Source organism: Spea bombifrons, chromosome 4 (genome assembly GCF_027358695.1).
Source record: "Spea bombifrons isolate aSpeBom1 chromosome 4, aSpeBom1.2.pri, whole genome shotgun sequence".
Taxonomy (NCBI): Eukaryota; Metazoa; Chordata; class Amphibia; order Anura; family Pelobatidae; genus Spea; species Spea bombifrons.
The window spans coordinates 9800560-9824955 of NC_071090.1; the positions used below are offsets into that span (position 1 = coordinate 9800560).

General features: G+C 36.3%; 1 protein-coding gene across 11 annotated transcripts in view; it reads right to left on the reverse strand.

The window, feature by feature from the left end:
- Positions 1-24396, reverse strand: part of LOC128491197 (protocadherin gamma-A4-like) — a 216430-nt gene that overhangs the window by 151704 nt on the left and 40330 nt on the right. For 2 of the 11 annotated variants that reach the window (XM_053463463.1, XM_053463462.1), the window contains exon 1: positions 12483-14891. The exons of the other annotated variants lie outside the window; for them this stretch is intronic. In XM_053463463.1, the coding sequence (XP_053319438.1) occupies positions 12483-14876 (2394 nt within the window). In that variant the 5' untranslated portion in view covers positions 14877-14891. Of the gene's footprint in view, positions 1-12482; positions 14892-24396 lie in introns of those variants that run through there. 11 annotated transcript variants of the gene reach the window in all.

Sequence of the window (24396 nt, forward strand, 5' to 3'; positions counted from 1 at the left end):
CATTTTGGCTTTTTTTGTTTTGAAAGAAATCATGACACAGTGTTATATCATGTTTTTGTTAATATGAGGTTGTATTTACCTAATTTTTAGACCTGCTAAGGAACAGATGTTTGTTATTATGTCCTGATATGTAAAGCCATAGAATTCAAAGAGGGTGTACGTTCTATTTCACACGACTGATATCAGATCCCTTTAATCGTACAGCATGTAATAAGGACCATTTTTTGTGAATGCCTCAAGAACAAACTGAAGATGGACACTACAAGGCTGATTGAGCTCCAGAAAAAAAGAAAACCAGTGATAGACCAAGAGGTAGAATAAGAACAGGCCTAATCAAGCAAATCCACTTATTTACATAAACATTCATATTTGAAAACAGCAGATATATTGAATCTCTCTAACCACCACCTTACAATGGACCAGATTTCTATCCTTAGCAAAGGCCTAAAGTTTGCACCCTCCAATAACTTCAACCTCTTTCGTTCCTTCATTGACCTAAACAAATTGGTCTACAATTTAACTTTAAAAGTTATTTTGTATTATCAGAACAAAAGAGTGATATTTTTAAGACCTCAAAACATCAAAATTTAAACTTTACAAGGGGAGAATACTATGCCTTAAAACAACCCCCCAAAAATATTTTTTTGTTATAATACCCACTATTATATTAACCCCTTAATGACAAAGCCCTCAAAATGCATTGTTTTCAATGGGTTTAGGGACCGCCCATTGTCCTTAAGGGGTTAACATAACATATCCAGAAACTCCCATTATTATCCAAAAATACACAAAAATGCATACAAAACTACCTGGTTGACCAAAAATATCAGGTATTGGGTCAATGATGACAAACCTCTCAGAGTGTGTAAGATTCACTTCTACAACCCTATGAAATTTAGTAAAAAATGCAATAAGCACCCTTACAAAAGGAAAAGGAAAATAAATATATCTGGTCCCAACATCAAATGCCACTTTTGGTATATAGATGATATATTCTTAATATGGAGTGGCTCATCCAGGGATTTGAATCTTTTCCTCACAATAATCAAAAGAGGTGCTCCCTTAACCCACAAACACTAGATTTTACCCACTTCTCACGAGTTCATCTTTCTTTTTCAAGGATCGATATGATGTGGGGAGATGTAGACTTGATAAACAAAACACAAAGAATAAGTATAAAGGATAATACATGGTAAGACCACAATATTGTTTCCTTAGAATTAAAAGATGCTCAATCCCTAAAATCTAGATCTACCTGGAGAATGAATGATTATATTTTCAAAAGTCAGAGAGAAAAAAACTGCCCTTTCATTTACAATAACTAATTATTTTAAAGAGAATGCTTCAAATGTCACCTCTTGTGGGAATAATTGGTGTGCATTTAAAGCAGCCATTAGAGCACATCTTACTCAAATAAACACCAATCTGAGAAGAACTCAGGGTAAAAATCTATCTGAACTTTACTGTCAACTGAATAAAATATCTAGAGAAAATATATCGGCACCATCACAAATATTAGCACAGAAAATGAAAGAAATACAAGACCAAATTAATCAGAGATTAATCGAAAAAATATATAGAAATATGGAAAGATTAAAAATCATTCTATGCTAGAGGAAATAAAATAGATAAGCTGAAAAAGCAAAGAGCGAATAATAGGATAATAAAGCTGATAATAAAACTCATGAAGATATAGCAATTTTTTTCAATAGATATTATGGGGAACTATATAACCTTCCAACAATTAATACAGAGGAAGATTTAATTAACTATACCCCATATCTCTAATGAAAGAGAAATCCTGAAACTAGTTAATTATAAGACACCGGGCCCAGATGGGTTTAGCAACCTATTTTTTAAGGTGTTTAGGACACAGTTAGCCCCCATCTAACAACACTTTTTAATGATGTGGTAGAGAAGGGCAGCTTCCCCACAGAAATGATGAGAGCCAACATCTTACCAATTCTGAAAGAAGGTAAAACCCCTACGACTATTACAAATTACCGTCCGATATCCTTAATCAACGTAGACGTTAAATTATTCTCATCAATACTGGCAGCGAGGATGAATGATTTTAGATACAATCATTCATAAAGATCAAATAGGCTTCGTCCCGGGTAGATCTTCAAGTTACAATACAAGAAGAATAATAGATATCATGGACACATGCACTAGAGCGAGAACCCCTTTGCTAACGAAAGCAGTAGACACAGAGAAGGCGTTCGACCGGGTCAGTTGGAAGTTCTTAAATTGGGCATTATTAAGAAATGGAATACATGGTTGGATGCATAGAACAATTTTCTCTATGTATGTAGATCCTTCAGCCAGGGTAGTGGGCTCAAATCTCTGCTCCCCATGGTTCCAATTACGAAATGGCACCCGCCAGGGATGTCCATTATCACCATTATTATATATAATCTCTATGGAGCCTTTAGCTATCAATATTAGGAGTAATAATAAGATTAAAGGATATCAATCTACAACAAATACCCTAAAACTAAATATGTAAGCAGACGATGTATTGATTGATACAATTGATGTACTGATTGAAACAATGGAAGATAGATACAAAATTGTGTAACTTTCACCGAACTTTCACCCTTGCGTTTAATACGGAAGATCTTAATATAAAAAGATGACAACCTGGCATACATTTTATTGATCAATTATATATAGGAGGAGAAATAAAAACTTTTCCAGATTTACAAGCAGAATACCAACTGCCATCAACAGAAATCTTTAAATATTTAAGAATAAAAAATGCTCTTAGAGAATCGTTTATGCAATCTACCACACAGACTGACCATCTTAGCGAAATTTTCAATACAAGCAAAGTAGCTTCAGTAATTGCCAAAGCTCTGAAATTAATACGAGAATAGGATAAACCGATAGACCCCGCTATATAAAAATTTGGGGAAAAGAATTGAATTGTAAGATACACTTATCTGACTGGTTCCAAGCCCAACTTAATACAAATCAAGCTATACATTCGATAAGTTTATTGGAGACCCAATACAAAGTTGCTAATAGGTGGTACCTAGTTCCAGACAGGATGAAGTTAATGTATCCAACTAGCTCCTCCACTTGTTGGAGATGCAATAAAGACGAGGGGACTTATCTCCATATCTGGTGGAAATGCAAAGAGATCAGCCCTATATGGAACAAGATCTTTGATTTATTAGACTCTTTAATAAAAACTAGAATTGCAAGATCACCAGAAGTGGCCTTACTTCATTTAAATTGGCCGAATTTAGATAAGAGGGATAAACTATTATTAACTCATTGCTTAGTTGCAATTCAAATTACAATTGCTAGGAACTGGAAATCGTCTTCCTCCCCCATATGGAAACATTTTTATAATCAACTAACTTTTCAGATCAAAATGGAAAGATCAATTAGCTGGCCTTTTCTAAACTCGTTTAAATCTTTACAATGTTAGGACTATTGGTTCAAAATTTTTGAAGAGTTAGGTTCCCCCTCCTAAGTGCATCCACTGACCTCATATAGAATCTATAATCTTTATATACTCTGACCCACCCCGACGGTGCCATGACTGTCTAGTATATGTTATAGGGGGGCCTTATAGAGATACTAAATATTTATAATAGTGATGATAGATATAGCCCCAATCTCTCTTTAGGAACATCAAGAAAAATAAGCAGGATATAGATGAGATGAGATTTTAGGCTTGAGAAAGTTATATCTCTATATTCGTATCCATTTCATTGAATATATGCTACCCTCCTATATGTCTAAAAATGTATGTTTTATATTTTTGTAATAAAAAAAAACAAAAAAAAACCATGAGGCTCCGCTATGAATATTGTACGTGGCGGGATACTAAAGTATTTTTTGCTGTGTACTGAATTGAGTTAACTCTCATCCTAAATTCTCAATATGTTTTCTCAACATATCCTTTTGCCACAAATGCATTCAATTACACAAATCAACCCAGTGCTACGGCTTCAAAGGGTGTTGTGGCCCTAGGTATCCTGAAATGTGTGGTTGGTTTTCTATATCGGAAGACATTACGTTTCCCGCATCGATACATACTACTGTTTTTTTTGCTAAACCATGTGGGTTGTGGGATATGTAACTGTGCATAAGCATAGCTCTCAGATTTTTAGACCTTCTAGTTGTAATAGCTGGGTGTGGTGGTACGACCCTTGATAGATGCGGGTTATGATAAAGGATGGGCCAATATGTGTTAAAGATCTTTAGGATTTCCTCTCAAAAGAGTCAAAAGTACCAATGCATTTAATGGTATTAACCCCTTCGCTTCTGGTGACGTACCAGGTACGCCGTGTCCAAGTGGGCTCATTGGTTCTGTGACGTACCTGGTACGTCATGCAAAAAATGCCCCCATGTGGCCACATTTGTGGTGATCGTGGCGGCACTGATGCTGCTGTCTGCCCAAGTGTCTCCAGAAAAATCCAAACAGTACAGACATAGAGGTTTTTACCTCTATGTCTTCAAGACTAAGGCTATCCTACTTCTTCTTTACACAAAAATATTGCCTTCGTTTAACCCCTTGATGACAATTGCCGGTCCGGGCACGTCACCGAAAATCAAGTCGATAAAAACAATTGACGTGCCAGGACCGGTCTTTAAACGGGTGCAGAAAGCGAACTATTTTCGCTTTCTGCACCGAAACGGCGTTGCTGTAATGCCTTGACCTCGAGGCATTCAGCAACGCCATGATCTGCACAAAGGGGCCATCTCTGGAATGCCTCAATCAGGAGGCATCCAGCGACACCAAACACTTACCTTTGGATGGACTGTGACCGCTCCGGAGAGCCACACCCGGGAAAAAAAACAATAAAGACTAAAAAGTTCGCTAGACGGTCTCCAGACCCTCTAGAGAACTCTGGCTCCACTTGCAGGTTGAATACAGGTACTGCATTCAACCATGCAAGTCAATGGAGCTCAGCTTTCTAATCACAGTGTGATTAGTAAAAATAAATTTAAAATAAAATTTATAATAATTAGAAAAAAATAGTAAAAAAACAGTAAAATGTAAAAATAATTTACCACTGATGTCACTATTAGGGGATCCTTCAAGTTGAAAAAAAATGTAAAAAAAGGCAAAAAAAAAAAAAATATATATATATATATATAAAAAATATATTTTTGTGAGCAAGTCCTAAAATTAGCATATTAGCTTAAAACAATTCTCGCATGGAAAGAGTTAAAATACTGGCATATTAAATGCCCATGGGGTGTCTACTTTTAAAAAATGTATGATTTGATGGGGTAAATTGAATTGGCCAGGTTCAACAAGGTCCCAATTAACACGGGGGGGAAGGATGGCCACACATCTAATTTCCAATTAGAAAAATGCACACGTACCAAATGTGGTCTTTTGGCCGGGTTCAAAGATACCCGAAATGGCACATGGGGGGAAGAATTACCAGATTCGGAAAAAATGGCTTTGAAATAGCAAAACGCTACCTATACTTATTGCCCCATAATGTGTAGAAAAAAGCAAAAAAACATAAAAACATTGGGTATTTCTAAACTCAGGACAAATAGTAGAATCTATTTAGCAGGTTTTTTTATTACCTTTTATAGATGAGTAAAAGATTTTTCAACTAAAAGTTAGAAACAGTCATTTTTTTCTAAATTTTTCACCATATTTTATACTTTTTTTAATAGAAAATAATATGATACAATCAAAACAATGTCATCTAAAGAAAGCCCTTCTTGTCCTGAAAAAACAATATCTAATGTGTGTGGGTTCAGTAAACGGGAAAGAAGAAAATTACAGCTGAACACGAGCAGCGCAGAAATGTTAAAACGGCCATTGTCACGAAGGGTACAAAAAGTAAAATCAGCCTTTGTCACGAAGGGGAAAAAATATTTCTACACATAATTCAAATGTTCCAGCTATATTTAATTTTAGTACTAAAAAACACTGTATCAGAAGTATTTGGCATGTACTATCGAAAAAATCATGTCTTGAGACATTGTTCCTGATAAACCTAAACTAATTTTCAGAGGAGCTACAAACATAGGCAGCAAACTAATTCTACACAATATATTACCAAAGGCACAGACAAATGACTAGTTTGGCTTAGGGAAAGGCTTCTTAAATTGTAATATCCCTGCAAGGAAAACAAAAAATGAAATGTCTGCGGTCTCAGCAAACAGGGAAATAATATCCAAAGACTTCACAGCCTGTACAAGCTACAATGTCTACAACTATTTAATACACATACTATTGTTTTTTTCTTTTTTTTACATAACTACCTATACTATTGGTGTCATACACACACAACACACTGTTTAGTTTGATTATTTTGTAGATTCAGTTGCCCACAATAATTATTTCATAATCATTTAGTAAATTATCACCATACAGGTAGACAACACATACACATAACCCTTCGATTTGTTAAATCATTGATCGCCTCCTAAACTCTTTTAAAATGGGCATCCATCGCCATACCTTGCAAGGTTGGACATTGACGCCCCGGGGAGGGGCCAGACATGGCCCGTGATGCTGATCTCGGCATTGCTAAGTGCCTCAACATTGAGGCATTACAGCAACACTGTTTGAGCGAAGAAAGTGATCGTAGATCACTTTCTGAGCTTGTTTAATTGCGTGACGTGCCTGGCCCGTCATAGGTCATTAAGGGGTTAAATGTGTGAATTCACTTGCAACCTCCCTGGAGCGCTGTGTTTTCATTTTTTGGATTAAAACTTTTATTTTCAGTTTAATCACTGTACCAATAATGTACCAACAATTGTCCAGCAAATAACTTGCAGACAATGTATATAAGTATTTATGCAAAATCACAAATGTTTGACGTATACTAAACTAGAAACATAACGGCAGATAAAAACCATCGCCCCATCTAGTCTGCCCATCCTCTGAATAAGCTCTTTAGTCCCTGGTCTTATCTTATTTTTTGTTTCAGGTAACAGGTGCCTGGAGCTCAATTCTTGCCCGTTTAGGCAGTGTATACAAACACACATAGTTTAATCTTAATCCAGTTTGTGTATACCACTGTGCATAGGTGGTAGTAAGTACCATCTTTGCCCCAAACAGCTTGTCACTTGACAGTTCCGTCTTTGTCCCCAAACAGTTTGACAGTGACATATTTGTTCCCAAACAGCTTAACAGTGTCAACTTTGTCCCCAACATTTTAACTGTGCCATCTTTGTGAACAAAAAGCCTAACAGTACCATTGTATGCCCAAAAAGCTTAACAGTGCCATCTATTCCCCCAAACAGATTAACAGTGCCAACCTTGCCCCCAAATAGCTCAACACTGCCACATTTGTCCCCAAACTGCTAAACAGTGTCATTTTTGTGCCCAACCAACTTCCCATTGCCAACACTGTCCCCAAACAACTTCCCAGTGCTAACTTTGTCCACAAACAGCTTCCCAGCGCCAACCTTGTCCCCAGCTTGCCAGCTTACCTTGTTGGTGGTTACTGGTTCCTCCCCTACTCGTCCAAAGAAGCCTGCCCTCTCAATAATTCTTGTGGCTTGTGTCACTCAATAATCCTTGTGCCGACCACTAAAATTATTGAGTGTGCAAGATAATTTTTTATTTGGGTGGGTAGGGGTGGTTTTTACAGCCCTCGATAAACCTAAACGTATATGTTGGTGTTTAACACCATGTTTCGAAATAAGTAACCCTCATTAAAAACTTAACATTGTAAAATGTGTAGAACCTGCCAATCTTACAGTTTACTATGTAGATTGAAATTTGCTTTTAGGAAACCATAGATATTTGTAGTTGAGCTTTGTCAATGGTAGTAATAGATGTGTCTTACCTGTGCAGAATTAAATGGTGGCTCACAGTCTTTCATAGAGTTATTTCCATTTCCTGAATCATCAGTATCAACAAGATTATCTGTAGGGACATTCTGGATTGGTTTTGGATAAGCTACTTCATTCTGTCTTGAGTCAAGAGTTACACAAACATCATATGAGAATGGCAGAGGTAGTGACCCATCACTGAATGCAGATGGGTATTGAAGGGAAAGCTGGGGATACCAGGCTCTATTTAAACTTCCAAACCTTGTTGAAGTGTTTTGTTTTCTGCACTTGGCAATAACAGTAACAATCACTGTTAATATGAATAGAAAAGAAATAAAAGCAATGGCTATAACTAGATACAATGTTACATGTGTTGTGGCATCTTGCTCTCTGAGTTGATTTCTTATCTCAGGAAGAATCTGTTGAAAGTTTTCTGCAACAACTAAATTCAATGAGACTGTTGCAGAACGACATGGAACTCCATTGTCTCGTACAATAACCACAACTGTATGTCTTAATAAATCCGAGTCCTGTAAATCTCGTGTTAACTTGATTTCCCCAGTGTGTTCACCAATGGCAAGGAACGATGAATCAGGAGTTTGTTGTAAGTTATAAGAGAGCCATCCATTGTGTCCCGAATCTTCATCCACTGCTATTACTTTGGTAACCAGATATCCTTTCTCAGCAAATCTTGGAATAAACTCAAATAAAGTTGCTTCTTCTATGTCAGGAGATGGGTAGAGAATCTTGGGAGCATTATCATTTTCATCATTTATACAGATTCTAACCGTAACATTACTAGAAAGAACAGGTGACCCATTGTCTTTAGCCATGACCTGAAACTGAAATTCTCTAAGTTCTTCGTAGTCAAATATACGTTGTGCGTAAATCATTCCAGTTTCTACGTTTACAGAAACGTAAGAAGAAATTGGTACATTATCGATATATGTATTAAGTAAAGAGTATGATATATGGGCATTTTCTCCAATATCAAGATCTGAAGCATGGACACGGTGTATTGCAGAACCTGGAATGTTATGTTCTAGAACATAAGCAGTATAACCAGGCTCATAAAAAACTGGTGGATTATCATTCACATCTGACACAATCAGTTGAATAGTTTTTTCACTAAGCAATGGTGGAGATCCTTCATCTTCAGCTATGATTGTTATATTATAGTCAGATTTTATTTCTCTGTCAAGTGGACCCGTAGTAACAATTTTATAGTAATTAGACAACAATGACATTAACTTGAATGGTAATATTCCTGTTATTTGGCAAATCACTTCACCATTTTTTCCTGAATCCATATCATTAACATTAATCAACGCAACCATTGTACCAGGCAATGAATCCTCCAGAATTGGAGAAAACAAATTCTTAATTATTATTTCTGGAGCATTATCATTAACATCTATGACATTTATAAATATTGTACAATGGGTGACTAAGCCACCACCATCCTTAGCTTCCACAGTAATTTCATAATTCTGTGTAACCTCATAATCCAAAAACCCACATGTCGTAATATCACCACTTTGAGTATCTAAATCAAAAACATCCAGTACACTTTCAGAAAAGTGACTAAATGAGTAACTAATTTGTGCATTAGGTCCTTCATCTTCATCAATAGCATTTAAACGGAGTACTAAATAACCTTTTGGTGTATTTTCATTCAAGCTGATTCTGTAGATATCTTGACCAAATGCAGGAAAGTTGTCATTGACATCTTGAACCAAAACCTTAATCAAAGCCGTTCCAGTTTTGGTAGGTTTACCTCCATCATATGCAGTTAAAATCAGTTCATAGAATTTTTGTTCTTCACGATCAAGAGATTTTTTTAGCACAAGTTCTGGGTATTTAATCCCTTCTGTATTAACTTTCTCTCCCAGTGAAAAATGTTCATTTGGAGTAAGGTTATAGCTTTGCAAAGAGTTTATACCTGTATCAGGATCACGTGCATAACCCAATACAAAGTGTGTCCCTGGTGGTGCAGACTCACTTATTCCTATGTCAAATTTATCCTTAGAGAAATATGGAGCATGGTCATTTACATCTTGAATTTCAATTGTAACATGGAAAACAGTCACAGGATTCTCAGCCAGTATCTCAAGATTCCAAATGCATGTGTCTGCAGTTCCACAGATTGTCTCTCTATCCACCCTATCTACGACAAGCAAATCTCCATTTTCTAAATTTATTTTGAAAAAATGTTTTTTATTTTGAGATGCAATTTGTAAGTTTCTAACGGCTAATTCATTAATATCTAAGCCCAGATCTTTTGCAACATTTCCTACTATAGAACCTTGTTTTATCTCCTCTAAGATAAAGTAGTGAACCTGACTAGATACAGATTTACAAAGGAGAGAAATATAGAAAAGTACTACTTGCCATGCCATTATCCTCTTTGATGTTTTTTAGATTTAGATGCTGTTTTTAGTTCAGATTTGAGATAATATTGCTAAGAAGCATACAGAATCCACATCTTAGAACGAATTTAACAGGAACAATCCAAAGCTAGATGAATATGTTCTTCCTGAATTGCAATACCTGCCTTTTATAAGCTGCATATTATAACAAATCCTCTGCCTTGCAGCACCACACTGAGGTGAAACCAAAAACTACATAAAAAAACCTTTAAATAATAGTATAGCTTAGTACTATATTTAGAACTATATTACTATAATTATAATATACTATAATATCTGTGAACTGTATTTAAATAGTGTTGAAAATTGCACCCTTAATATAGGCAATGAATGTGCATAAGAAATTGGGTAACGTTATCTTGTGGATTATTGGCAAACAACAAAAAATACTGTTTATTCCTAAAATAAAATAATTAGCATCTTAAATAAAATTTCCATCTATGGGAATTGTCCACCATACATTTTTATTAATAATGCTATTGCATAAAAATGTGCATGTATAGTGAATGAGCAGTATTATATTACTTTAACACACATAGAAATACAAAACAACTACAGGAGAAGATGGTATTGCTATCCAAATTTTATGTTAAAACAGAAGTATGATCTGAAATATAAAATGCATATAGATGTACAGTATATGTAGTTTTAGGGTCATGATACACTCATAACATTCCAAACAATGCAATTCAATGCAAACATTTAATTCCTGGAAAAGCGACATCAGAGAAGAAAAAATAGGTGCAGGGATTTTGGCCCCAATCAGGTGATGTAGCCTTGGGCTTACCCCACTTAGGACATGTCTCGCTACGAAGAATACACTATTGCGAAGCACCCCATGACAGATTGTAGCTGTTTGCAATGCCTGATTCACTCTGCTCTTTTTCCAGAGCATAGGAGCCACAAATAGATATGTCCACTCCCCACCAATTCCTTTCCAACTCCCATACAGAGGGACAGCTTGAGCCAGCTTAATCTGGGTTCTCAGGTATGAGAGATTCCAAACAAATTCATTACAATTTAAGGACCTCTATTTTGCTTTTCTGGCATTCCTGTTCTGGAGGATAAACTTACCTTGCCTGCTTCATTACTGCAAATCTTCTAAACTCCATACAGCCTGCCTCCTCTGCTCTACACAAGAATATTTCTACTGATGCCTAGGCAATGACTGAATTACCGTATTAATCGGCGTATACCACGCACCGGCATATAAAACACGCCATCCCCGGGACCGGAAGAGAGGGAGACGTGGCTGCAAATCTTGGCTTTAGTACCCTGCCTCCCTCACCGGAACCCTATGTCATTCACACCTGACCTAATGACCAGACCTATATCTGGACACTCCCGTTTGTTAGGTGCCTTTGCATTGAAATTGGTGGACCGTTTTGCTCTGGCCCTGGGTACCTGATTTCTGACTTGTACCTGATCCTGAATGCTTCCTGCCTTGTGCCCTGTCCAGTGGGCTTCCTGCCTTCAGCCCTGTCCATTGGGCTTCCTGCCTGTGGTGTATTCCTTTGTGCCTGTCTGCATCGCCGTGTGCAGACAGAACCCCAAGTATCCCCTGCAATGAGGCTCCTACCCAACCGGATTACCCAGGCCCTGACACAATCATTTCATTATTTTTATTGTCATTCAATGCTTACTGATTACCGTATTTGCTCGATTATAAGACGAGTTTTTTTTCAGAGCAAATGCTCTGAAAAATACTCCTCGTCTTATAATCGTGGTCGTTTTATAATCAGACCTCAAATAGGTCTGACTATGAGACTAAGATCCAGATCCCCTGCAGCGCTGACTCTTTCCACTAGACAGATCCGCTGCAGTCTATTGTTTGAAAAGTTCAACTTCCATATTTCCTTATGTCAAGCAAGTAAAAATGGGATACCTGATGCCATATCAATGATATAACCTTAGGAAGTTTCATTATCAATCTCTCAGGCTGTAATTCCTGCCTCCTGGCTCATAGAGGTACTTACCACTTTGGAGATTCAACTCAGGGAATCGCCATGGACTATATAGTAGAACTACCTTCCTCAGAAGGGTAATACCATGCTGTAGTGGATCGATTCACTAAAATGGCTCTTTTTTTGCCCTACAATAAACCACCAACAGCTCCTGATACTGCTCTGTTATTCATCAACATACCTATAAATTCCACGGTCTTCCCTCTGAAATAATCTTAGATAGAGGTTCCAGTTATCATGTTCATACCACCCCCAAACCAATGGTAGGAAAAATATTTACATTGTAAATGTACATTACACATTTGTAAATTTTACTTACCTGTGTGAGACTAACTGAAGCAGAGTTATTTCCAACTAAGTCATCAGTATCAATAAGATTGTCTGTAGGGACATTCTGGGTAGGTTTCAAATAAGTAATTCCATTTTGTCTTGAGTCAAGAGTAACGCAAACATCATATGAGTATGGGAGAGGTAGTGATCCATCGCTAAACTGAGAGGGGTATCCAAGCGAAAGCTGCGGATAATAGCCTGTACCTAAAGCTGTTGGTATATGTGGTTTCCGGCACTTAGCTATGACCATAAAAATCACCGTCAAAATAAATAGACTGGAAATAAGAGCGATGGCTACTACCAGATAGAAAGCAATATTGGAGGAAGTGGTTGACTCTCTGGGTTTTTGTACTATCTCTGGAACAACTTGTTGGAAATTTTCTGCCACAACAATGTTCAGTGTGACGGTTGCAGATAGAGAAGTGGCTCCATTATCTTTTACCATAATTACAATCTTTTGCCTTTGCAAATCTGTGCCTTGCAAGTCTCGTGCTATTTTAATTTCCCCTGTGTGCTGGCCAATGACAAAAATAGATGAGTCAGGAGCATCTATTAGGTGATAGGAGAGCCATGCATTGTGTCCAGAGTCTGCATCCACTGCAACCACTTTAGTTACCAAATAACCTTTCTCAGAAGATAGGGGAATAAATTCAAATAGGGATGTTTCTTCTATGTCTGCTGATGGGTATAATATCATAGGAGCGTTGTCATTATTGTCAATGATACATACTTTCACGGAGACATTGCAGCTTAGAGAAGGAGATCCTCTATCTTTGGCAATAACCTCGAACTGAAATTCTCGTATTTGTTCATAATCAAATGACCTTTGTGCATAAATAACTCCAGTTTCAAAGTTTATAGATAAGTATGAAGAAATTGGTATGCCATCAATATTTGTATTTAGAAGTGAATATAATATTTGAGCATTTACTCCATCATCAATATCTGAAGCATGGACACTGTGTATTGAAGTTCCTGGTATGTTGTTTTCTGGTACATATGCAATATAACTTTGTGTAGAGAAAACTGGTGGATTATCATTCACATCCGAGAGGCGCAACATTATTGTTTTCTTGGTGGACATTGGTGGAGAACCTTCGTCTTTAGCCGTAATGGTGATGTTATAATCAGAAATTGTTTCTCTGTCCAAAGGTTTTGCAGTAACAATTGTATAGTAATTATTGGATGACGTGATTAAATTAAATGGTAAATTTTCAGTTATTTGGCAAGCCACATTACCATTATTTCCAGAATCTTGATCGTGAACATTGAGTAGTGCAACAAGCGTACCAGGCAATGCATCTTCTGGAATTGGTGTAAATAAAGATTTAACCACTATTTCAGGAGCATTATCATTAGTATCGATAATTCGAATCAGTAAAGTTGAGTGAGTTGCTAAACCACCACCATCTTTAGCTTCAACTGTGATTTCATAATTTTGTGTGACCTCAAAATCTAGTGGTCCACATATTTGAATCTCTCCACTTTCTGTATCTAAACTGAAAGTATTCTTTGCATTTTCAGAAATGCGACTAAATGAGTATGTTATTTTTGCATAAGAACCTTCATCCTTATCTGTGGCATTTAAATGGAGAAATACAAAACCAATTGGTGTGTTTTCATTCAAACTGATTAGGTAAGTGTCCTGGCTGAATACAGGAAAATTATCGTTTGCATCCTGAACCAAAATCCTTATCAAGGCTGTTCCAGTTTTCATAGGTATACCCCCATCAAAAGCAGTTAATATTAAATCATAGAAATGCTGCTTTTCACGATCTAGATACTTTTCTAGAACAAGCTCAGGATACTTAGATCCTTGCATGCTGTTTTTTTCTCTTAGAGTAAAATGCTTATTAAGACTTATGTTATAGCCTTGTAACGAATTGGTCCCAAGGTCTGGATCTTCTGCATTTTCCAAAACAAACTGTGTTCCTGGTGGAGCAGATTCACTTAATGCCACATTGTATATATTCTTGGAAAAAACAGGGTAATTGTCATTTATATCTGAAACCTCAATTTCAATGTGGAAAACATTCACAGGATTTTCAGCCAATACTTCAAGGTTTAGTAAACAAATGTTTTTCATTCCACATATTGCTTCTCTGTCAATTCTGTCTATAACATACAAGTTGCCATCTAAACTGATATTAAAATACTGCCTCCTGTTGTGGGATCCAATATGCAATTTTCTGTTGGCTAAGTTTTTAGCATTTAAACCCAGATCTTTTGCAACATTGCCCATTATAAAACCTTTCTTGCTTTCTTCAAAAATTGAGTATTGAATCAGACCAGATGTAATCTCATAAAGAAGGAAGAAAGAGAAAAAAATGACTTGCCGTGTCATTATCCTTTGTGTAATTCCAAGTGTAACAATGTCAGGCATTCTTTGAAGTGGATCTTGTTTTCATTAATATCCAATAGCTGTTGATGTCCAGTGCCTCCTATTTCGTAAGAAGTCTCCAGAGCCATCCAAATCCACCAAAATCCACCCAAAAAAATGTGAGATGCAGTGTTTTTGCTTCCTGATGAACTGCAGGAACTATTTGAAGCATCTGATTCTTTTTTCTCCATTCTCTCTACCTTATTGGTCAACAGCACCACACTGAGGCTAAACTTCACAACTGCAGCTAAAGCTTGAAATTTTATTTCAGAATGTTGTGTTTTACAATTGATCATATATGAAACTTAGAAATCGAATTATAAATCAATTTACAGTCATAATATCAATTGAAATACAAAGTGTACTTGCAATTTCATAAGAAAATCAATCTTTACATGTATTTATATTTTTGCATTAGTTTTGCACACGCTAAAACAATGTTGGTGTTTATCTGTTTAAGGACAGAAGCATTGTCAGCACTTTTGCTATGTCCTTGTGTTCTTCTTTCATATTTACTGTACCTAAATAGATTATATATATATATATATATATATATATATATATATATATATTAATATTATTATTAACAATCTGCATTCCAATTCATTCCAAGGGTACAGTGGGGCAAAAAAGTATTTAGTCAGCCACCAATTGTGCAAGTTCTCCCACTTACAAAGATGAGAGAGGTCTGTAATTTCCACCATAGGTACACTTCAACTATGAGAGACAGAATGAAACAACAAAGTCCACAAATCATATTGTCTGATTTTTAAAGAATTTATTTGCAGATTATGGTGGAAAATAAGTATTTGGTCAATAACAAAAGTTCATATCAATACTTTGTTATATACCCTTTGTTGGCAATGACAGAGGTCAAACGTTTTCTGTAAGTCTTCACAAGGTTTTCACACACTGTTGCTGGTATTTTGGACCATTCCTCCATGCAGATCTCCTCTAGAGCAGTGATGTTTTGGGGCTGTCGCTGGGCAACACGGACTTTCAACTCCCTCCAAAGGTTTTCTATGGGGTTGAGATCTGGAGACTGGCTAGGCCACTCCAGGACCTTGAAATGCTTCTTATGAAGCCACTCCTTCGTTGCCTGGGCGGTGTGTTTGGGATCATTGTCATGCTGAAAGACCCAGCCACGTTTCATCTTCAATGCCCTTGTTGATGGAAGGAGGTTTTCACTCAAAATCTCACAATACATGGCCCCATTCATTCTTTCCTTTACACGGACCAGTCGTCCTGGTCCCTTTGCAGAAAAACAGCCCCAAAGCATGATGTTTCCACCCCCATGCTTCACTGTAGGTATGGTGTTCTTTGGATGCAACTCAGCATTCTTTCCAGTTACAATTGTATAGTTGACGACGAGTTGAGTTTCTACCAAAAAGTTCTACCTTGGTTTCATCTGACCATATGACATTCACCCAATCTTCTTCTGGATCATCCAAATGCTCTCTAGCAAACTTCAGACGGGTCCGGACATGTACTGGCTTAAGCAGAGGGACACGTCTGGCACTGCATGATTTGAGTCCCTGGCGGCGTAGTGTGTTACTGATGGTAGCCTTTGTTACTTTGGTCCCAGTTCTCTGCAGGTCATTCACTAGGTCCCCCCGTGTTGTTCTGGGATTTTTGCTCACCGTTCTTGTGATCATTTTGACACCACGGGGTGAGATCTTGTGTAGAGCCCCAGATCGAGGGAGATTATCAGTGGTCCTGTATGTCTTCCATTTTTGAAAAATTGCTCCCACAGTTGATTTCTTCACACCAAGCTGCTTGCCTATTGCAGATTCAGTCTTCCCAGCCTGGTGCAGGTCTACAATTTTGTTTCTGGTGTCCTCTGACAGCTCTTTGGTCTTGGCCATAGTGGGGTTTGGAGTGTGACTATTTGAGGTTGTGGACAGGTGTCTTTTATACTGATAACAAGTTCAAACAGGTGCCATTAATACAGGTAACGAGTGGAGGACAGAGGAGACTCTTAAAGAAGATTTTACAGGTCTGAGCCAGATATCTTGCTTGTTTGTAGGTGACCAAATACTTATTTTACCGAGGAATTTACCAATGAATTCATTACAAATCCTTCAATGTGATTTCCTGTATTCTTTCCCCCCATTCTGTCTCTCATAGTTGAAGTGTACCTATGGTAAAAATTACAGGCCTCTCTCATCTTTTTAAGTGGGAGAACTTGCACAATTGGTGGCTGACTAAATACTTTTTTGCCCCACTGTACTTGGTGGAGCTGAGGATAGGGCTCTGTGCAGGCCACTCAAGTTCTCCACACCAACCTCGTCAAGACATGTCTTTATGGACCTTGCTTTGTGCACTGGGGCATAGTCATGCTGGGTCAGGAAAGGGCCTTCCCCAAACTGGTGCAACAACATTGGAAACAAAAAACTGCTTTTGTATGCTGTAGCACTAACAATACCCTTCACAGGAACTAAAGGGCCTAGACAAAGCCTTGAAAAACACCCCTATACCAAACCCCTCTTCCACCAAACTTTAAAGCAGTCCATCAGACTTTTAGATAGTGAAGTATGATTCATTACTCCAGAGAATAAGGTACTACTGCTCCTGAGTGCAGTGAAGGTGTGTTTTATACCACTCCAGCCAAAACTTGGCATTGTGCATAGTGATCTCCCGTCATACATCTAGAATTTTCATCTACCCTTTGTATTTTACAGGCAAAAAGTAGAAGGCGCGGTTTACTTTTTCAAATAAAAGACAGGTATTGGTGGTGCAACCCACCAACAGTGAGCGGAGCGACAGAAGTAAATATAAACGTAACTCACCCTCACCCCAATGGGTTATGTAGAATAAATGACATGAAAAAATGACAAGAAAAAAAAATAATAATAGTGCACTCTGTATGATAAAATATAGTGATTTTTAAAAAAAAATGATTAGGGATCACACACCCAACTGTATTTGAATGGAGATATCTACAAATGGATAAAATCACATAGAGCAGTATTGCAATAAATCAGAAATGGACCAGAAAAAGGTGGCTACAGATAGCTTCTCACCTTGCCTAGAGCCTGTAACCTGGCTCCAGGGTTAAAGAACACTGTACTGACTTAGGGCAGTACTCCCCCTTTAAGGTGATGGACAGCAGAGTGGATCCAGCAGAGTGTATGGAGTATATGTATATAAATATAATATAAAAAGTGATGTAAAATGTAGAATAAATACTTTATTACATAAATTACAACACAACTATCATAAAATATACTCTATTTAAGTGTCTCTGTGAATCCTCCGACAAAAAAGTTATTTTTCAATTTTCTACTTTTTCAAACAGTTTCTAGATTGCAAAACTTTCCCACAAAGTATATGTGCTTCAAAAACAGAAAACTGAGGCAATTCTTCAAAGGTTTACTAGTTTTCATACAGCATTTGTTCCATTAATCTCTTCTAAAGTATTGAACTAAACATGTTCATACAGATTTCTTCTTCTGGAAAAAAATGCTTAACATCTCATAAGTGTACCAATACCATTTAGGTTGGTAGACAGATTTTTAAGCTGTTTTTCCATTTTTTTAATTTCTGTTATTTAATGTTTTAATATATTTTTAGACAGTAATCTGATCAACACTAGTAGAAAGTATTAAACCAACATAAGCCTGAAACAAAGTGGATCCCCTAGCTATCTTCTCTTTTCATGTCAATGGAAGTAGTTTCCACCCTGTAGCAACTTAAACACTAAACTTAGTTACATCCCCTAATAACCCTAAGTCTTCAAGTGTCAATGCAAGCAGTGCAACCTATGGACAAGATCAAGCAGAGGTTCCTAAACTAGGCCCCTACACAAGTTCCCTTATAAGTGAAATTGGGGGTTGTCTATGATGTGGGAAATCCTACATATGGCCATCCACGTGATATAAAAGAAAACATGATTAATCAGACCAGACCACCTTCTTCCATTGCTCCCATTGTAGGCGCTTTCCGCAGTAGGCAGGGGTCAGCATGGGCACCCTGACTGGTCTGCGGCTACACAACAAACTGAGGTCTACTTTCTATCAGAACCGGAATCAGAAAAGCATTAACTTTTTCAGCAATTTGAGCTGCAGTAGCCTTTGCCCCCCACGTGCATCAATAAGCCTTGGTCGCCGGTTCACCACTTTTCCCACCCATTTTCTTAAAAAACCAAAAATACTGCCCATAGTCACTGGTCAGGATCAGTACGAATGACCACCCCCACCAACTAAACAGTGTGGGAGTATCCCATGTATTTCAAAGTTATGCGTCAACAGAAAAAAATATGAAAACAGGTGCCAGAAATGCCAACAATATTCAAAAAAATATCCCAAATTTCTACTGTTGTTACCTGCTTCTATTATGTGTAGAATAAGCTGTTCAGAACGATAATACTAACCCGGAGAACGACATCATCAACCCCCTATTGTACATTCGCTAATAAACAAAGGCATTCCTGGTTGATAATTTTAGAGCTCTAACAAAGTGTAAGCAACATAAACCATCATTTCACAAATCATGTACACATCTTATCCTTGAGTTATCCTGGCATGCTACACACCCTAGTGAAACGGTAGCAATATCATATCATAACAAAGTACCACAAAAATAATTGTAATCAACCCTAGATTATATATCTAGCTCAATTTGTATCAATTATCTATAGTTGGACCAGTTTATCAAACAGCTTGAACAGACATATATTGTATAGGCACTACATAACCAGTGTGTTCAGTGTCTGATTGTACAAAGCGACGTGAGGTCATTTAAAACAATGATAGGGCAAACATAATCATAGACTATGAACCTGATAATAAATTAGCCAACGTGCAAAAAGTTAAAAACAGTTGATCCTATAAGATTGACACGTATCCAATCTCCTGACCAGTGAATGGTACAAAAAATGGGGGATTAAACAAAAATATATTGTGTTATATAGTGTAGATTTTTAAATTTTAAAATTGTAGTTGTTGCAACCCCATTAGTCTAAGGCGGCATTATGTCACTCCACCATTTCCACAAGAACCAGACCAGATAATCATGATATCATCAATATAACGATGATAGGAGATTATGCATTTCTGGAACCATTCTAGTATCCACATGTCCTCATACACATACATAATGCAGCATTGTTAGTAGGGGCTCACATATTTTAACCATTTATGAATCTTTGGATCATTCCAGAATTCTCAAATGATCATGTACTAAAACTTGTCAATATGCATCTTGATATAATCACCTGCCAGGTCTATTTGTTACAATAACTTGAACAAAAGACAAGTCTTTGTTCTTTCTCCTTCTGTGGTAGCCCCAGGGTGGTCTAACAAATTACCTCATACACGATGTGTATTGCTTCTCATGGAAACACTAGAAAGCATTAGGGGTTAAAAGGCTTCACCAGAAATAAGAACTAAAAGCCATGTCAACCTAGAAAAGTCCTATTTTGCTATTTCTCGTACGATCACACAATATATATTGACCTGATTTTTGTCCAATAATAAATTTTATAAGCAATAGTTAAAACCATGTAAAAAAATAAATAAAATAAAAGACCATGTTGTATACTGTGTATGAATAATGTTTTTGAGTTATTTTTATGATATTGCATTCACAAATGGAACAGGTGAGAAGGCTCATCAAGATATGATTCCAGTTCCTGGGACAGCAGTAGATTAACCCTCAGGAAATTAAAGAACATATATTTCGAATGAAATGTAAAATGCACATATGTATTTCTCTGGTTTTATGTTGACGCGTACGCAGAGTTCAGTTCACACCGAGAGTTTACAGAGCGTAGGCCAATTCTCCATTCCCTCTTTCAGTGGAAATCCATGTCAGTTTTTACAAGAGGCTAGAGGTCTTCAGGATAGTGTTCAGGATTCTTATGGGACCTGCATCAGACACAGGTGCTGGTCATTAAAACCCCTGGACCCCGACAATAAGAGAGAATGTTGTGGTAAGAGGAAGTTCCCGTGTGCTCCCAGGGCAAGGAGAGGGCCTGAAGAAGACTATCCCTGAGCCAAGTGAGACAACACCTGCCTGGACCATTGTGTATGGTCTGTGGGAGGATTTTCAGAGCATGGCTTAGCTGGGTCTGGCTGGAAGGTCTAGTTAGTGGGTGTTTAGGCTGGTCAGTTTGGGCCAGCATTGTATAGCTAGAGAGAGCTACGTTTGTTTCTTTTATGATTTTGTTTTGGGGTGTTTCATTTGAGCAGTTGAAAATGAATCACTGTTTGCTACAGTCGGTGTTCCTGAGCTTCATTGCCCTGGAGGGCTGTGTTTATGTTATGGCCCTCATGCTACTGTGTCTGTCAAAGTAGATTACATTAAATGCTAATATTATTTCAAATACCTAATTAAATTTAGCATTTTATTAAACATAATCAAATTTTATAAATCAGGAAATCAGGAAAATATATCAAACATGATAAAACACTTAATACACAATAACACAATAATATATTAAGTTAATGAGATGAAAGTTAAAAAGATCATACTTGTTTATAACGGTTTTAGTGTACACTTCTACTCCTATCTTTTACATTAATATCTAGCTCTAAAAAAGTTACTAATACCTGGATATAATTAGAAGTGATGATTACATTTTTATAATTTTCATTGAGATGCTGTAAAAATGTATTTAAGTTATCCTCACCACTCTTGCAAATGAAAAATAAATCATCAATATACCTAACATAGAAAACCAGGTTTGTCACTGCCCCTTTCAAACATATTGATCTTCCCACCTTTCCACCAAGGTTCCATAGGGAGGACAAATGAAGAACCAAAAGAAGATTAAGCATAGGCTCTTAAAAGTAACGGTCAGGACGACAGGTTCAAAAAATATTTTAAAAAGTAAACGAAAAAATAAGAGAAGCATACTAGTTCACGATTTTCAACCTATCAGGAAAAAAATCATAAGTCAAAATCAATTATTAATTTCCAAATGAAAAATAAATCATCAATGTACCACACATAGAGGAACAAGTTTTCCACCTAATCATGCCCTTCCAAACATATCAATCTTCCCAATTCACCATAAATCGGTTTGTGTAGCTCGATGCAAACCTAATCTCCACAGCCATACCTTGTAGCTGTAAAAAACTGATGAAAAAATAAAAAATAATTGTGCGTTAACATTAGATCTATTAACTCCATTATATATGCCACCTGTTTTTTAGGAATAGACCCAGTCTTTACACAGCATGTGTCTAATAGCATTAAAACTGTTCTGATGGTCAATGCTAGTTCATAGAGTGGATACATTCCTTGTCACTAAATAAAAAATAGTATCTTTTAAATATGACTAGTTTTTTTCATAATATAAGTTGAAATATTTTATTCAGATATTCAGATACTTGCAAAGTAGGGAATCTGCTATTGATACTAGCACATATTTTAAGCTCCTTCTTTACAGTTCTTTACATGTAAGATTATGATTATCATATTTTGTATTTTTAATCTTGTCCATGTATTTTACTATTCCTTTTTCAAATAATTAAATGGGGCCAAAATTGAAGTCGGTGGGATTAGTACAAGTCTGTTCCAATTAAATTACCATTTTCTTTTCTTATTGAATATGAGGTTTTATTGTGTAATACTTTTCAAATGTGATATTATGAACAAATTTATTAACATCAACAAATAAGTTTAACTAATCAGTTGGGGCATATTTAGTCCCTTACTTAGAACAGATATTTGATATTGACTTAAGATATTTCCTGATATAATACGTGAATGAACATTTTTCGTTTACTTTTTTTTTAACCTGTCGTCCCAACGGTTTTCCTCAGAGTCTAGGCTTAATTTTCTTTTGGCTCTTTTTTATCCTCCCTTTGGAACTTTAGAAAGGTAGGAAGATCAATATATCTGGAAGGGGCATGACTGAGTTATGAACCTGGTTCTTTATGTCAGGTATATTGATGATTTACTTTTCATTTGGAAGTGTGGTAAGGATGACTTAAATACATTTTTACAGTATCTCAATAAAAATCATGAAACATAATCCTTACTTATAACTATAGCCAGGTATTAGTTAACTTTTTAGATCTAGATATTTATATAAAGGTTGCAAAGTGTACACTAAACCATTTTTAAAAAGTTGATGCTAGCAGCTATATTAGCACAGATTGCTGCCACCAACCTTTATGGTTAAAAAGTGTCCCTGAAAAGCCAATTTATCAGGTTATGAAGGAACTGTAAAGAAGATCATATTTTTTAGAGCAAGCTAACGGTTAAAAACATATTTTTTTAAAAAGGATATCAAAAAAGGAGGTACACAGGATTATAGAACCAACACAGAAGACACAAAGAAAGACAATATACCTGCCCAGCTATTTTTAATTTTAATAACAACTTCAGTAAAATAAAATGAATCATTAATAAACATTGTGAGACCCTACAAAATTCTGAAGGACCTTTAGCCAGATAAAAAAAAAGTATTTACAGGGGCACCTAATTTGAAACAAAATGTAACAAAAAAATTACACAAAGTAGTTAAATAGTAACCAAACTGAAAAATGATTAGAACAAAAATATTAAAAAAACGAATACCCATTATCTTTTACCAAATTTTTTTTTGGAACACCACCAAAGCGAAAACAAAAATCTTAATTTTTGGACAATAATAAAAGTGAATTAGAAAGAGCATTTAAGCTACAAACCCTATACCCTAGGGGTTTAAATGCGGATCTTTTTTAACTTTTTATACGTTTTAATTGACCTAATTTACTTAATATATTAACTAAGTGATTTAGTCTGTTTAATATATTTTTCTGATTTTATGAAATGTAAGTAGGTATTTTAAATAATAATATTACTTTTTAATAAAGCTTTTAATAAAATTTACAAAAAAGCTTTAGTTTTAATTTTACAGAGTACACCCTTGGAACCAGGCAGCACAGTATCTTGGGCTGACCCTGACTAACCCATTAATAGCACATCATGAAGATTCTATGTAGTGGCTTGCCAAATATTAAATCAAACCTTAAATTTCCATTACACAAAGACACACTTCATTCAGTCCCCTACAGTCAGACATATTAACTGTAACAACTTGGTAGCAAAAGATATGATCAGATATGATCACACCAGTGTAAAATAGAAAGGAGTCAGCTCCAGACTGTGTAAACCTGATCAGGGTCAAACCCTGATATGCTTATCATTCACCCTAACCCATTTAATTTCTTAATAATGACAATAACATCTTAACAAAAATAAAGACAAATGTAATCTGACCAAATCAAAACAGATTTACAAATATTATGTTCAGATAACACTGGATTTATACTGGAAATTATTCCCATCTTCAATACGAAAAACAATTGTAACTAAGCTTATCATAATGCTATTGCTCCCTCATTATGCAGCATCTCTCTCTCTCTCTCTCTCTGATAAACTACACAGTATAAAATCATCCCTCTCACTTTAAACTTGACATAGATTAAGGGTATTTCATAAATGTGGAAAAAAAAATCCATCACTATAATACATCACTTTTGAAAGTTTGAAATTCATCTACTATACCGAAGATGTGCTATATATATAT